Raw genomic sequence first — 14090 nt, 5'->3', positions numbered from 1 at the left:
AAAAAAAAAAAAAAAAAGAGTTCCTGCATGGAATCGGCCTGTGAACTGTGGGGGCTGGCGAGGCAGCCATGTCCTGGAATCGAATCACCAAGGTGGTAGTTCTAGGAAGCATGGGCTTTTAGGAGGCAGTAAGGCCCTGGCTAGAGCACTCACGAGTGGGACTAGTGACTTACTGAAAGAAACCAACCCAGAGAGCTGCTTGGCCCCTCATTTCCTGTGAGATGCAGGGACGTAATCCCTGAACCAGGAAGCAGCAGGCTCCAAAGCTGCTACTGTCTTGACCTTGGGTTTACCAGCCTCCGACCTGTAAGAGGTAAATGTCTGCTGCTTCTCAGCCCTTGCTGAGAACAGGCTAAGCCAGTACTCGTATTTGGAAAAATACCAGCCTTTGCCGATAGAATGAAGTCCTGTGATGGATCACCCTCGATTACCCAAGTAGGCCCTAATCAGAGAGCAGTGTCCTCACGAGACAGCGAGAAGTGGTGCAGACACAGGCCCACATGGCACAGGAAGCAGGGGCCACCAAAGACTGGAAGGGCAAGAACAGACTCCCGTAGAGCTTCCGCTGGGACCACCACCCTCCTGACACCTTGAATTCTGGCCTTCTGGCTGCCAGAACCTTGACAGAATAAATTTCTGTTGTGTTAGGGACACCAAATTTGTGGCAATGTGTTAAAGTGGCTGTGGAAACACACACTGTGGCTGAAAATGACACAAGTTTATTACGCTACAGTTCTGAGTTCCAGATCAAACCCTGCTGGGTAACATGCCCTGTCGGCAGGACTGCTCTAGGAAAGCTTGTTTCCTGGCCTTTATCAGTTTCTCGTCTTCAACTCCTACCCAAACTGGGCATGGTGGTGCACCGGTATAATCCCAGCATTCAGGAGGCCGAGGCAGGAGGATCACTGAGAGGTCAAGGCCAGCCTAGGCTAACTAGTGAGTTCAAGGCCAGTCTGAAATGCATAGTGAGATCCTGTCTCAAAACACAAAAAGAGACAAAGGACTTATTTTTAATATCAATAATTAATTTTCTAAAGGAATATAATTTGTATTTAAGGGTAGTGATATCATAAATCTATAGCTTACAGCAGGAAATATAAGAGTAAACAGCCTATGTACACTTTACATTATTTACACAATCTTATTTACACAACTGTATACTTTCCAGAGAAAACACAGACTATTTGTCTGTTAACAAGTTTTAAAAATGAACCAAAATAAAAGATTCTCCTCCTCTTCAGCTGCATATGCTAGAACTGCTCGTGTGTGAAAGATGGAAGTTTCAGGTATGTCACGCTGCAGCTATTTAATTTTGTTCCATACCAGCCATGAGTGACAGCGCCAGAGATTCCACTGTGGGGAGAGAAAAAACATGAAGTTGAAAGAAACAGGTTTAAGGGTGTTAAAATGCATGCATGTGGCTGTAATAAATTCAAAACTGCAAAGTAGTTAACATGTGCCCTATATTTAATTAATTACAGGTATTTTAAATGTATAATAAAGATGACCATCTGCACTTGCTAAATATAAACAGAAAACATCAGTGTGATTTATTTCTATTTCAGATAGTTTTAATTTCTTTTTTTTTTTTTTTTTACCAGGGATTGAACTCCGGTCCTTGTGCTTATGAGGCAGGTGGCGGAACCTCTGAGTTAAATCCTTGGCCCAGTTGGTTTTAATTTTGAAAACAAAAATTCTAGCTATTTTACTGAATGGATCACACATCATGAAATCTGGATCCAGCCCTATAGACGCTTTGAGCTGAACTCCAACTGCCGGGGGGCGCGTCCACAGGCACAGCCTCCCCAGAGCACTCAGGACGCATTGCTGTCTCCCCTGCATGGTGAGAATGTGGTGCATTTTAAACCACTGGCCACAGTAAGCGTTTACCACACAAATGTGCGGAAAGTGGGGAGAGTGGCCAAAACACGGGTAGAGAGGTCACTTCTGCAGGGCAGCAGCACCTCTTCCCAGGACTCACCCGGAGCTCTCTGTCCACACTGCTCTGACCACACAAGAGCACGTCACGTTGGGTAAGAAGCGGATCTGGGGTTTTAAAGTTGGTTTTAAGAAATCCCACCTTTTGGAGAGAAACAGTTACAATGGCAGAGTGACGTTCTCCTCTGCCAGCTGCTCTCTTTAAGGGTTAGAAAGTCACTGGTGTAACAAATGGTACCAAGTAAGCAAGATCTTTAGTCCTAGTGATTTGTATTTTATAATCACTCACCTCCCTGCACACAACTGCTGAGAGACTTTTCAGTTTGAAAATGCTGAGAAATTTAAATTTTATATGTGATCAATGAGACAGTGACACACAGACTTAGCAACACCACAACCAGACATACTCACGATGGGGGAAAGACCCTCTGCAGACAGCTTTGTTTAAAATTGTTACAAGAAACATGTGGCAATTCTTAAAGTCAGACTCCATTTTCTCTATAGATTCCATCCTAGGAAAGAAAGCAAATTCCAAGTTACTTAAGTGCACATGGGCTAAAAGATTGGCAACAAAACATCTTTGAAGCAATTTCAAATGTGCTGTATAATTATTTAAAATCCTAAATCTGGGGCCGGGGATTTAGCTCAGTGGTTCCGCTGCCTGCCTCACAAGTACAAGGTCCTGAGTTCAATCCCTGGCACCAAATAAATAAATAAATAAATAAATAAAAATCCTAAATCTGAAAATTACAAAACAAATATATAAAATATCCTGCTTTGAGATAAAAGGTCTAGCAAGATATAAAATTATGCTTTTTTCAGACAGTATTTACTTCTGGAACTATTCCTTTTTTCCCTTACACAATTCAGTATTTTTATTTAGTTATTTATTTTTGTTTTTTTGAAATAGGGTCTTGTTTTGTAGCTCAGGCTGGCCTCAAACTGGTGGCAATCCTCCTGCCTCCGCCTCCTGAATGCTGGGATTACAGGTGTGTGCCACCATGCCTGGGTGTATTTTTTTTTTTAATATTCTCTGAAATAAAGAACTTTACATTTACATTAAGAATATAAAGTCCTTAAATTTAAAATTATAAGAAAGGTTTTAATTGGGCCCGGGATTTAGCTCAGTGGTTTTGCTGCCAGCCTTGCAAGCACAAGAACCCGAGTTCGATCCCCAGTACCAAAAAAAAAAAGAAAAGAAAAAAGCTTTTATTGTCTCTGTGTATGTGGCATTAAGGACTGAACCCAGGGGCACTATACATTCGCAGCCCTTGAAACATTTTTTTTTTTGGTACCAGGGATTGAACTCGGGTCTTTCTGCTTACGAGGCAGGCATCATTTTTTAAATGTTTAGATAAGGTCTCACTAAGTTGCCCAGGCTGGCCTCAAACTTGCAATCTTCCCGCCTCAGCCTCCCAAGTAGTTTGGCTTAGCAGTGTGTGTTTTTTAATTTATTTTTTGGTGGCACTGGGGATTGAACTCAGGGCTTCTGTACTGAGCTAAAACCCCAGCCCTTTTATTATTTTTTTATTTTTATGTTTTTATTTTCTTTTGGTACTGGGGATCAAACTTGGGACTTTGTACTTGTGAAGGAGGCAGAACCACTGAGCTAAATCCCAGCCCTGTTATTTATTTTGGTCATGTCACATGATCCAAGATAGCGCTCTACACCCAAAGTGAGAGAACTGCTCAGAAAGGGTCCAGGCAACTGCCTCCTTCCTGCCACCGAACTCAGGACCTCGCATTTGCAAGGCAGGTGAGGCACCACTGAGCTACATCCCCAGCCCTTATTCTTTTTGAAACAGGGTCTTGCAAAGTCTTAGGCTGGGCTTGGACTTACAGTCTTTGTGCCACAGGGCTGGGGAATAAATTTTAAAATGGAAACATCCAACATACACAAGAGGGAACTACACAGGGATGTCTGTGCACCCACACCAGCTTTGGAGGCATCCATCCTGCATGGACCTTCTCAGCCTAACGGGGCTACAAGAAAAGCTGAGACATCAAAGCATTTCAGTCTTAAGTACTTCATAAATGTATACTTGAAATGATGGTATTTCTGTCAGAATACAGCCACAGCACTACTACTTAGAAACATCTTAATAATCAGTAGGCACTCAGCAAATTTCACGTTCCTGCTGCAAGTCTGGCCCGGGACTAGGTAACTTCCACCAGCTAGGATGGCGGATATGCCTTTGAAGGCCCCTTCATCCCTACTTTTCCCTCCTAAGTTGCTGAGGAAACCAAAAGAGTTCAAGCTCAGCAAACCACACGCAGCAGTGAGTTTTTCCTCCCCTCCACAGAGACACGAGAAGAGGAAGTGTGTTTACACACTTTGAGAGGGCGGCAATGACAAAGCGAGACTTCAGTCTCACCCCTGCAGTTAAGAACTTGATCGACCTTAGGTTTTGAGTGACACCAGCACGACAGTGAGCCCTCACCTCTTCACTGACACAGGCTGAGGCACAGGTTCTCGTTACGGAAAACCCAGTCAGCCAGACGTGCTCGTTTATTTCGGGAAGTAACAGCAGAATTAGCATTGCATTCGTTTTATAAATAAGACTGGGACTAAATCCCGGACAATATATTCAAGTTCCTAGCAGAAGACAGTGGGTCTGGGCACATAGCTCAGTGGCACAGCTGTGCCTAGGATGTATGAAGCCCTGGGTTTGAAGCCCAGCACCAAGTCGGGGATTTAGCTTAGGAGTGCTGCCGCCTTCCTCACAAGTACCAGGTCCTAAGTTCGATCCCCGATACCAAAGGGCGAAAAAAAAAGGCTGAAGCCTGGCACCAAAAAGAAAAACAAAACAAAATGAAGATGGCAGAGGCTGATCTTGCCAGGTCAAGAGAAAGAGCTCCTGGGTCCTCAACTGTTCAGTGCCCACGGGGCACCTGCCCTTCTGTGGGGCAGAAGTACAACACACAGTAGCTTTCAGAGCTCATACAAAATACAACTCTGGACTATTATCTAGTATGATGTCCAGAATTTGCTGTTTTTTATTTGGTGGGTCTAGGGATCAAACCTAGGGCTTTTATTTCATAACAGGGTCACAGTGAGTTGCTAAGTTGCCCAGGCTGGGCTTAAATATGTAATCCTCCTACCTCAGCCTCCCGCAGGGACACAATCGACTTTGAAGTGGTTTGGAAGTTTGTGTGAGTCAGAGGAGAACACAACACAGAACTGGTAATCACAGGAAAGTACCGAGGCAGTGCGGGGCACACATACTTCTTATTCTGCTCTCTCCACTTCTGTGCATATTTGAAGATGTATGTAACAGAAATTTAAGAAAATAAGAATATAATCTACTCCTCTAATTAAAACACTGGATTTTTTTACTGTTCTACCCCTCTTAAAAGAATTGTACAAGTTCCCTATGATGAATATGACCAATATATATAACAAATATGTACCAATAAAAAAATAAAGTTAAAAAAAAGAATGTATGATTCTTATTGCTGCCTGGCTTTGGTGAAAAAACTTGATTCTCTTCATTTGTGGTTTGGAATGTCAAACCCAGGGCCTTGTGCACAGCAGACAAGTGCTCTGCCACTGAGCTATAATCCCATCTCCCAAATCTAAATTTTAAATCTTTTTGGGGGGTACCAGGGATTGCACTCAGATCTCACATTTACAACAAAGGTGCAGTGCCACGGAGCTAAATCCTGGGCCCCAAATTTTAAATTCTTAATTATAATGTGACGTGCTGCCAGGAAGAAAGGAGACTTCCTGGAGGAAGCCAGTCAGAGGCCGCTGAAAGGTCAGCACAACGGAGCTCACAGGGGAGATACTCACTGCCAAGCCCCCAGGCTGGCCTGCCAGCCGTCCGCAAACATGAGGGCCAGGTTCAACACCTTCATGATGGCTTCTTTCACAAAGCTGACCTGGGAAACAAAGCACGGGCTCCGTAACTGGATGCGGACGCCAAGCCTTTCCCCTAATTTAATGAACTCGCACAGAAAAAGCTCAACAGGCAGTGACTGCCTCCCAAGTGTAAGGAAGGGCACTGGGCTCTACACCGAGCCCACTCGGGACAGGCCCTGCACCAGCCGAGCACGGTACCTGCAGGACCAGCAGTCCGGGACCGGCAGCCTAACTGCCATCCGGGGGTGACCATGTAGGGCCGCCAGTTCCATACAGCTGTGACCGTCCGGTCCCTCGACTCACGCTCGGCTGCACGTGCACTGGCCCACAGTGCAGACCAACTTCCTAACTCAATCCAAGCGTTCGGGGTACGGTGAGCGCCAGCTGCAGCAACATGGCTGCCACGTTTTTCCTAGATGTCATTCCTAGTAATCGGGCACGCGCACAGCCTCAGAGGCCCGGTCCTTCCCAAGAGCAGAGTCCTAATAATCACAGGGCAGAGATGGCCACACGGCCGGGCCCCTGCCCCACCGGAGACCGAGCAACGTCACATGTACCTTTTCTCTCAGCAGACAGCGGTCATGGATGGTCGACAAGTACCTATAGTGAATTTTAATCAACTGATCCAAATCCTTGGCTTCTTCCACTTGATGCTGAAACTCCAGCCCAGTACTGTGAAGAATCTTGGAAGAAGAAGACAAAAGCTTAACGAGTACGCGATTTCTTTTGAGGGCTTGTGTGATGCACTCACAACTGCCCGGAACCACCTGCTCTGGCCCTCTCCACTGCCCCCTGAAGGAAGCACACCCTCCTCTACCGGGGACCGGATGGCCTGCGTCGGGCCCTGATGTGGTCGCAGGGCATCTATCTGTACACTAAGAGAATGCCCGCCCGCGGACTAACAGGCTTCTTGGCAGGAAGGGGCAAGTTTGTCAAACTGCATAAGAAGTGCACTGAGTTAATTATCAGGTTAATTTGTTGTAAAGACAACTCTCCCTTTGATGATACAAATAATCCCAGTGAATTTAGGGTTAAGGACTGCTACCAATGGTTAGGCCTTTGTGGCTCCTCTTTATGAATTATATTTATATTTTTTTTTGTTTTTTGTTTAGGTTCCAGAGACTGAACTCAAGACCTGCACTTAGGAGGCAGGCACGGTACCACTGAGCTAAATCCCCAGCCCCAATTTTTCAAGTTTTTTGAGATAGGATTGCTATGTTGCTCAGGCTGGCTTCAAACTCACAGCGATAGTCCTGCCTCAGCCTCCCGAGTGCAGGGATTAAAGGTGTGCCACGACGCTGCACTGTAAACGCACTGAGTGATTTCCCACACACAGCTATCTACAGTGTCACCAACCCGTGTCATGATGTAGTTGTGTAAACTGTTCACAAAATGCATGAGCTTCACTCTGAGGAGGAACAGGCGATGGACCTGCTGCCTCACTGGCGCCCTCTGAGGTCCAAACCGAGCAGCTGCATCTTGTTCACACAAGAGGTCCTTTTCAGGCTTCCCTTTCTCAGCATCAGCCAGTTCTACAAGAGTGAAAGAGCAGCACAGGTGCAGAGCACACTGATTTTACCCCCACACTCCAGAGCACAGAGGGAACAAGGCGGGCCGAGTGGAGGCAGCGGGGTCCGCATCAGGGAGCACCTGACAGCCCGCAGGAAGATGGGGTCAAACAGAGGCGCCCTGGGCCACCTGCTGTCCTGTCATAAGGTCCCAGTTGCTTCTCATTAAGGATTTTGCATAAGCTAAGAAAACAACTGCGTAGGCTAAATTCCTGGTATGTTCTGTATTTCAGGCTGACTCTACGTCAACTTCTTGCTATTTCATTCAGACACTGGAGGTCTGTACAACTACTGTTGTAAATACACACTTGGCATTTGTTTAGGAATAAAAAAATGACCAAAACCACCAAGCTTTTTTTAGGGCAAAAGTTAAAATATAATTTATCCATTGAAAATAAATCTTACCACCAAATAGTAAAACATCCAGACTATATTTTGCCCATTTTATTTGCAAAAGGAGAAGGAACACCTGGTTATAAATTTTTTGACATTCCAAACTTATAACAATGTCCACAGGCCACGGGACCTATGAAAACAAAACAAAATTAGAACAGACAGTCACCAATTACTTGCATATCTTAGTTTTAATAGCAAACAGCATTTGTAAAAGAACACGACTACCTACCTTGTAGCTCAGGGTCAGACCATCTAAGGTATGAACAGGTAGTTTCTTCTTAGCCATGTCAACATTCTCAAAAGATATAGATAAACTAAACGAAGAAATTTCAGCTTTAGTTTATGACAGTACTATGTTCACATAAGATGTACTCTTAAAAAACAATTCGCTCAGGTAAAGGTACAAAATCCCAACAATGACAGTAACTGCTGTGTACCTAAAATGTACCAATAAACTCAATGAAAAGAATCACATTTTAAATTTACAAAAAATACTGTATTTCATAAAATGCAGATATGCTAACAAATGTGTTTTACAGCATATATCCCAGAACAGGATTTTGGTTTAGAAATAAGGAAGAACAGGAAAGAAGGGAGCCAACAACAGGAAAATGACATGACAGTTAATACATATCAGTTATAACCATCAGCACAAATGGTCTCAATTCACCACTCAAAACAAACAGACGGGCAGAATGGATCAAGATCCAACAATATGCTGCACACAAGAAACATATTAAACTTAAAAAGAAATTCATACACTGAAAGTCAAAGGGTGGAAAACAATACTCCATGTGACAAGAACCTGGAAAAAAGCAGAGGTAGCTATTCTATTTGCAAAAAAAAGGAAGAGGGCTGGGTATGGCGGCATACTCCCGTAGTTCTAGTACTCAGGAGGCTGAAGCAAGAGGATCCCTGAGAGTTTGAGATTGGCCTGGGCTGCATATTGAGTTCAAGGCCAGCCTCCACTACAGAGTGAGACCCCCGTCTCAAAAGAAAGAAAAACAAAACAGGACCGGGGATTGGCTCAGTGGTTCTACTGCCTGCAAGGGCTGGACTTTCATCCCCAGTACCAAAAAACAAATAAACAAAACCCACAAAACCTACACATACACAAAAGAGAGCAAATAAGAGGGACAAAGTTTTTAAATAATTGGGTTAAATAAAAGACACGGTAATGAGTTAACTAGAAAAAAAGGTAAAGTTAGGGAACAGGCTGGGAGCTTAATTCTGGTAAAATCTAGGCAAAGATAGGGCCCTTGAGCAGGTTCCAATCAGGGAGGATGGAAGAGTGGCTCCTGAGTGAGCCCGCCATGCAGCAAGCAGAGCCACTTCCACGGCCAGCTCGAGGGGACAGGCTGCTCCTGCCACAAGGTGCTGTCAGCCTTTATCACGCATCCCGGAGACAGGCTGGAGCACAATGCCCACAGAGGCAGCGATCACATGGGACATGGATCTAACTGACCAAGTGTGAGGCACACAAGAGCTCCTATCTCCTGTAATCACAACAGCCCCGCCTGCGTTCAGAAAGGCTGTCACTCTCCATGGTTACCCAGGTACCAGAAGATGTTACTTGTGACTGATGTGTGGACATACCTGTGACCCTGGCTACCTGCTAGGCCGAGGCAGGAGGATCACCAGTTTGAGGTCAACCTAGGCAACTCATTGAGACCCTGTCTCAAGATAAATATTAAAAAGAACTGGGTTGGGATTGTGCACAGCTCAGGGGCAGAGCCCTGGCCCAGCATGCACGACATACACACAGGTTAATACCTGGACACACTGCAGAAGGAACAAAAGTGGAGTTTACCCGAGAACCAGAGAGGCACAGGCAGCCTCTCCGCGTGTGATCATGAATTAGCCAACTTGACTCATTCCACGGCACAGGCAGCAGTCAGATGGCTCCACCTCTTCAGCCTGTCACTGCAGCGCTCACCAGCGTGTGGCAGGCACCTCCTGCGTATTCTGCCAGGTGCCCCACTAAGCAGGTGACAGCCGACCTGTCCTCCTCCAACTCCGGCTAGTGTGGAGCCACAGCAGACAGGGCCACACTGAGAGAGCGGGACAGTGCGCCAGGAGCAGAGGGGAGGGCACCACGGGGAAGCCCGGGGTATTTCCCAACTCCTAGGTCAGGACAGCAGGGAGAACACGGCAAGCAGGCCGCACGCCGGACATGAGGCCGGGAAGTACAGTGAGAGGGCGCCTGCCCTTGTGAGACGCAGCATGGCCTTGCCGTGAGGAGCCTGGCAGGGGCTGCCCGAGAGGGGGCAGGCTGCTCTGAGTCGTGGGGGGGACCGCGGCAGGGATGCGGGCGGCCAGGGGACCCCTGAGGCACAGCACAGCTGGACAGAGGGGTGCGGACCGCAGGCAGGAGAGGGGCCAGACGCCGACAGGCCGGACAGACCACCCGCCTGTCTTCTTCCACCCAGCGGCCGGGTCACCTCTCTACCTGCTGCCTCCATTCATTCTTTCACTCTCCCTCCCTCCCTCCCTTTTCATTTTTTTTCTTTTCTCTTTTTCTTTTGAGACAGAAATGGGTCTTACTATATTGCCCAGGTTGGCCCCCAATTCCTGGGCTCAACCAATCCTCCTGTCTCAAACTCTCAAGTAGGAGGGAGGGTGGCCATGCATGCCACCAGGCCAGTGTTTGTCCAATTTGTAAAATAATTCGTAGAACTCAGAGGGCTAATGAAAGGATAAAATAAACATCAAAACTCACAGAAGACGTCTTGGCGCATGATTTACTTAAATCACTTAAAAGGTGCCTCCCATACTCTACCGTGAACTGTCTTCAGGATAACGCTGTCCTACGGCTTCCTGGAGCTGGACGTTAAGAAGAGACACATTCTGCCAGGGTTCCTTCTCTCTTATTTTATCAAAGATTGATGTGTAGAAGTCATACATGGTATCTCCACCTTCCATTAGGAAAAAATTTCTCATGGCCTGCAAGTACTCTAGCAACCTGCGAGGAGAGAGGTTAGCGGCCGGGCTGAGAAGGCGGGCTCTGGGCTGGCGCGGCTGCTACACTGCCATCCCAGCGACACAGCTCCAGCCTACACTTCCTACACTCAGACACAGTGAGGCCTCTTGAAGACTTTTTTTCCTCAATAATAAAAACAGTGTGTAGGGGCTGGGGATTTAGCTCAGTGGCTCTGCCACCTGCCTCTCAAGTGCAAGGTCCTGAGTTCGAGCTCCGAAACAAAACAAGCAAACAAACAAACAAAAACAAAAACAAAACCAGTGTTTTTCCTTTAATAACCAAAAAGAAATGTTACATTCTTATAATACTATAGAAAACTGGGCAAAGTCACAGAAATAAATCAAACAAAAATTGATCTGTATCTCACCAACCAGAGGGAATTTCTAGTGTTAACATTTGGAATTTTTAGTTCTAGTCTTTTTCTCCAAGCATTTAAAAAAGTTTTAGTTTCTACTGTATTATACACATTACTTTTTAAGCTATAAGGACAGTTTACACAACTTGAAACTGAAGAAACCTAATTTCTCTGAACATTATGAAATTCACACATGGATGTGGATAGGCCACACTTTGAAGCACTCATTATCTGTTACCAGGTAACTTTATGTTTGCCATTCTGATAGCAAACTTTGTGATGGATATTCCCATACACGTTTTAAGACAGTCTTAGAATAAAGAACTGGATTTCACAGCATAGTTAAGAAAATATTGATGGTTATTTCAGCCTCTTAAAAGAAGGTTGTTTACTACACATCCACTCCCGTTACGGTTCAGATCTAAAATGCCCCAAGTCTCCTGAGTTTGGAAGGGTCTGCATCATGCTGCTGTGCTCACAACCCACCCTGAGGCCAGTGCTGGCCATGCGGCCAGGAGGTGGGGCCTGCCCAGAGGCGGCCACTGGGGTGCCTGGAAGGGTGTGCTCCTGGACAGCCCTCTCTTCACTCAGCTTCCTGTCTGCCCCACTGTGAACAGCTCTCTGTGTCCGTCTGCAGTGCCAGTTCTGCTTGGAGCCAGCTGACCAAGGACTGAAAGCATAAGCCAAACCAACCTCTCTTCCTTACAGGTGTAGCTGTCAGGTATTTTGTTCCAGCAATGGGGAGGGACTAATATACTCACTTTAATAAAAAACTAACTTGAAATACAGGCTTGAGTTCAAGGTCAGCCTGAACTACACAGTAAGACCCTGTCTAATTAAACAAACAAACCACCCCTTCTAAGAGATACATGTTTTAAAGGAATTTTTTGTAAGGAATCAGACTCTTCCCAGCACCAAAAAGAAGGGGGAAAAAAAAAAGACCATCCAAATGTTCTTGAAGTAAGAGTACTTACAGATTACTCCTAAAATAAAGTTACTCCTCTCACCTGTAATCCCTTTTGAGGGTCTGCATGAGATTCCCACAGCAGTCCAGATACTGTTTGTCAATGTGCGGATAGAGGCAAGACCTCAGGGTTAGCTCGAAAGTCTGGCACGTTACTGACTCTGATGATCTATCCACACATATGTCACCACCAGCAAACTTCTCGTGAAAGTCGCTCTGCTCCAAATATAACCTTCGCAACAAAAATGTGAGCCGTCTATTTAACAAAATGTTGTGAACACAATTCTCTTAAATCAAACTCCCAAGTCCCATTTTTGGTTTTTGGTACCGGGGATTGAACCTGGGACCTTGCACTTCCAAGGCAGGCCATGGAACCAAGTTCCATTTTTATTACCACTTACTACAAAGAGGGAACATTCCTTCCCAGAACATTCTTTCAGAGTCGCTGCTTTTAGGGTCCTTCTACTGAACTGCACAGCAAATGCCAGCATTAGACAACATGGCAGCACAGGGACATCAATGCCCTAAGCCAAAAGATGCAACTCATGCCCAGCCTGTGCCCAGGCTTTTGCAAGCACATTCTGGGGAGCCACAGCTGTCCCAGAAGCCTGAGGGCACAGAGACGAGCCCACACACGTCTGCACACAGAGGAGGGTAAACTACATCTGCTAGGAGAACACGATGTCTTCTTGGACTCTGGTCCTCAGAAAGGACAGGCTACAAGATCTCTGTTCTTAAGGCTGCAAAGCCCTACCTGGCAAAATAAACAAGTTACTAAATACTGCACAGATGCTGCATTTCAACCACCGAAAATCTTGCAGGTGTGTATCACCTCGCGAAGTTAATGGCCAGCAGCGGGTCATGAATGTCGTCCAGTTCAAGGTGCCTTTCCGCGATGGGCTGCATCTTAATCAGGTTCTCTTTGGTTGCCCGCTGCTCAGTGAGGGCCTGCGGAGCAGCACCCTCTCCACAGCGGAGACGCGACTGCACAGACTCCAGAAAGAGCGTGTACAAGCTTTTCCTTTCTGCGTCTGAAACAGACAGAAATGTGTGAGGAAATGTGTTCTCATAAGGAGTATTAACAAATACCGAGTAGTTTTATATGAACACAGCTTGTTATTCTTTTGTTTCGTCTAGAAAGGCAGTCCATTTCTTTTACCTTTATAATACAACAACACTAAAAATTTTATATTTTCTGTGAAAGAAAAGTTCACAGTTAAATATCACGAGATGCTAATTTTATTTGGAATAAGTTATATCTAAAGTAGGACACTTGAAAGTTATTACTGCAGTGTATAAAACCATAAGGGCCGGGGATTTAGCTCAGGGGTTCTGGCGCCTGCCTCCCAAGAACTAGGACCCAAGTTTGATCCCTGGTACCATAAATAAATAAATAAATAAATAAATAAAATAAAACCATGATAAGACATATAGAGATCAAATTTCATTGGGCAAAACATGGCCAACACTGCCCTGGAATGCTCATTAATTTATTTTGTTTGGGTTTTTTTGACACAAGGTCTCACCATGTAGTTCAGGCTAGCCTTGAATTCACTACCTAGCTCAGGCTGGCCTCAAACTCACAATGATCCTCTTGCCTCAGCCTCCCAAGTGCTGAGATTACAAGCATGCACCATCACACCCAGCTCATTATAATTTATTATCCAGTCAAAAAGGAAATATTCAACAAAGTAAAATATTATTCAAAGTAGATACAACAACGTGAAATAATTAATAAAACAGGGGTGACTTACAAGCCAAAGAAATAAGGTCACATCTATGCCTTTCAAGACTTTCTAGCCAGATGATAAACCTTTAAATAAATTAAACTGCATCAAAAAAGAGCGAATATTACATCGAGATTTTCTTGTGCCCTATGCTCGAGTTTGATGAGTTCACCAGCTAACCCCCTGGTGCTGTACTGTGTTAGGGAACGGCAGCTACCGCTGCCTGAGGGGCTGGGGTAGGAAACAGGCAGCGGGAGCTTCCTGTCACTGCCTCTCCATCCACCGTGCTGGGCACTTCCA

At 45.5% G+C, this 14090-nt stretch overlaps 1 protein-coding gene across 2 annotated transcripts in view; it reads right to left on the bottom strand.

Annotated features, from left to right (window-relative positions):
• Window positions 1-991: 991 nt before the first annotated feature.
• The window catches only part of Tubgcp5 (tubulin gamma complex associated protein 5), a 45973-nt gene continuing 32874 nt past the window's right edge, over window positions 992-14090 (bottom strand). For both annotated transcript variants that reach the window (XM_033761034.1, XM_010612966.3), the window contains exons 14-23: window positions 12896-13094; window positions 12107-12295; window positions 10544-10726; window positions 7994-8078; window positions 7774-7894; window positions 7157-7332; window positions 6358-6483; window positions 5732-5820; window positions 2350-2450; window positions 992-1353 (exon numbers count right to left, since the gene is read on the bottom strand). In XM_033761034.1, coding sequence (XP_033616925.1) covers window positions 1307-1353; window positions 2350-2450; window positions 5732-5820; window positions 6358-6483; window positions 7157-7332; window positions 7774-7894; window positions 7994-8078; window positions 10544-10726; window positions 12107-12295; window positions 12896-13094 — 1316 coding nt within the window. In that variant the 3' untranslated portion in view covers window positions 992-1306. The remainder of the gene's footprint in view (window positions 1354-2349; window positions 2451-5731; window positions 5821-6357; window positions 6484-7156; window positions 7333-7773; window positions 7895-7993; window positions 8079-10543; window positions 10727-12106; window positions 12296-12895; window positions 13095-14090) is intronic.

The sequence above is a fragment of the Fukomys damarensis genome, unplaced genomic scaffold (assembly GCF_012274545.1).
Source record: "Fukomys damarensis isolate Sample0158 unplaced genomic scaffold, DMR_v1.0_HiC HiC_scaffold_7, whole genome shotgun sequence".
In the NCBI taxonomy this organism is placed as follows: Eukaryota; Metazoa; Chordata; class Mammalia; order Rodentia; family Bathyergidae; genus Fukomys; species Fukomys damarensis.
Note: the sequence above shows the minus strand (reverse complement) of the source record. Positions and strands in the feature narration are given on the sequence as shown.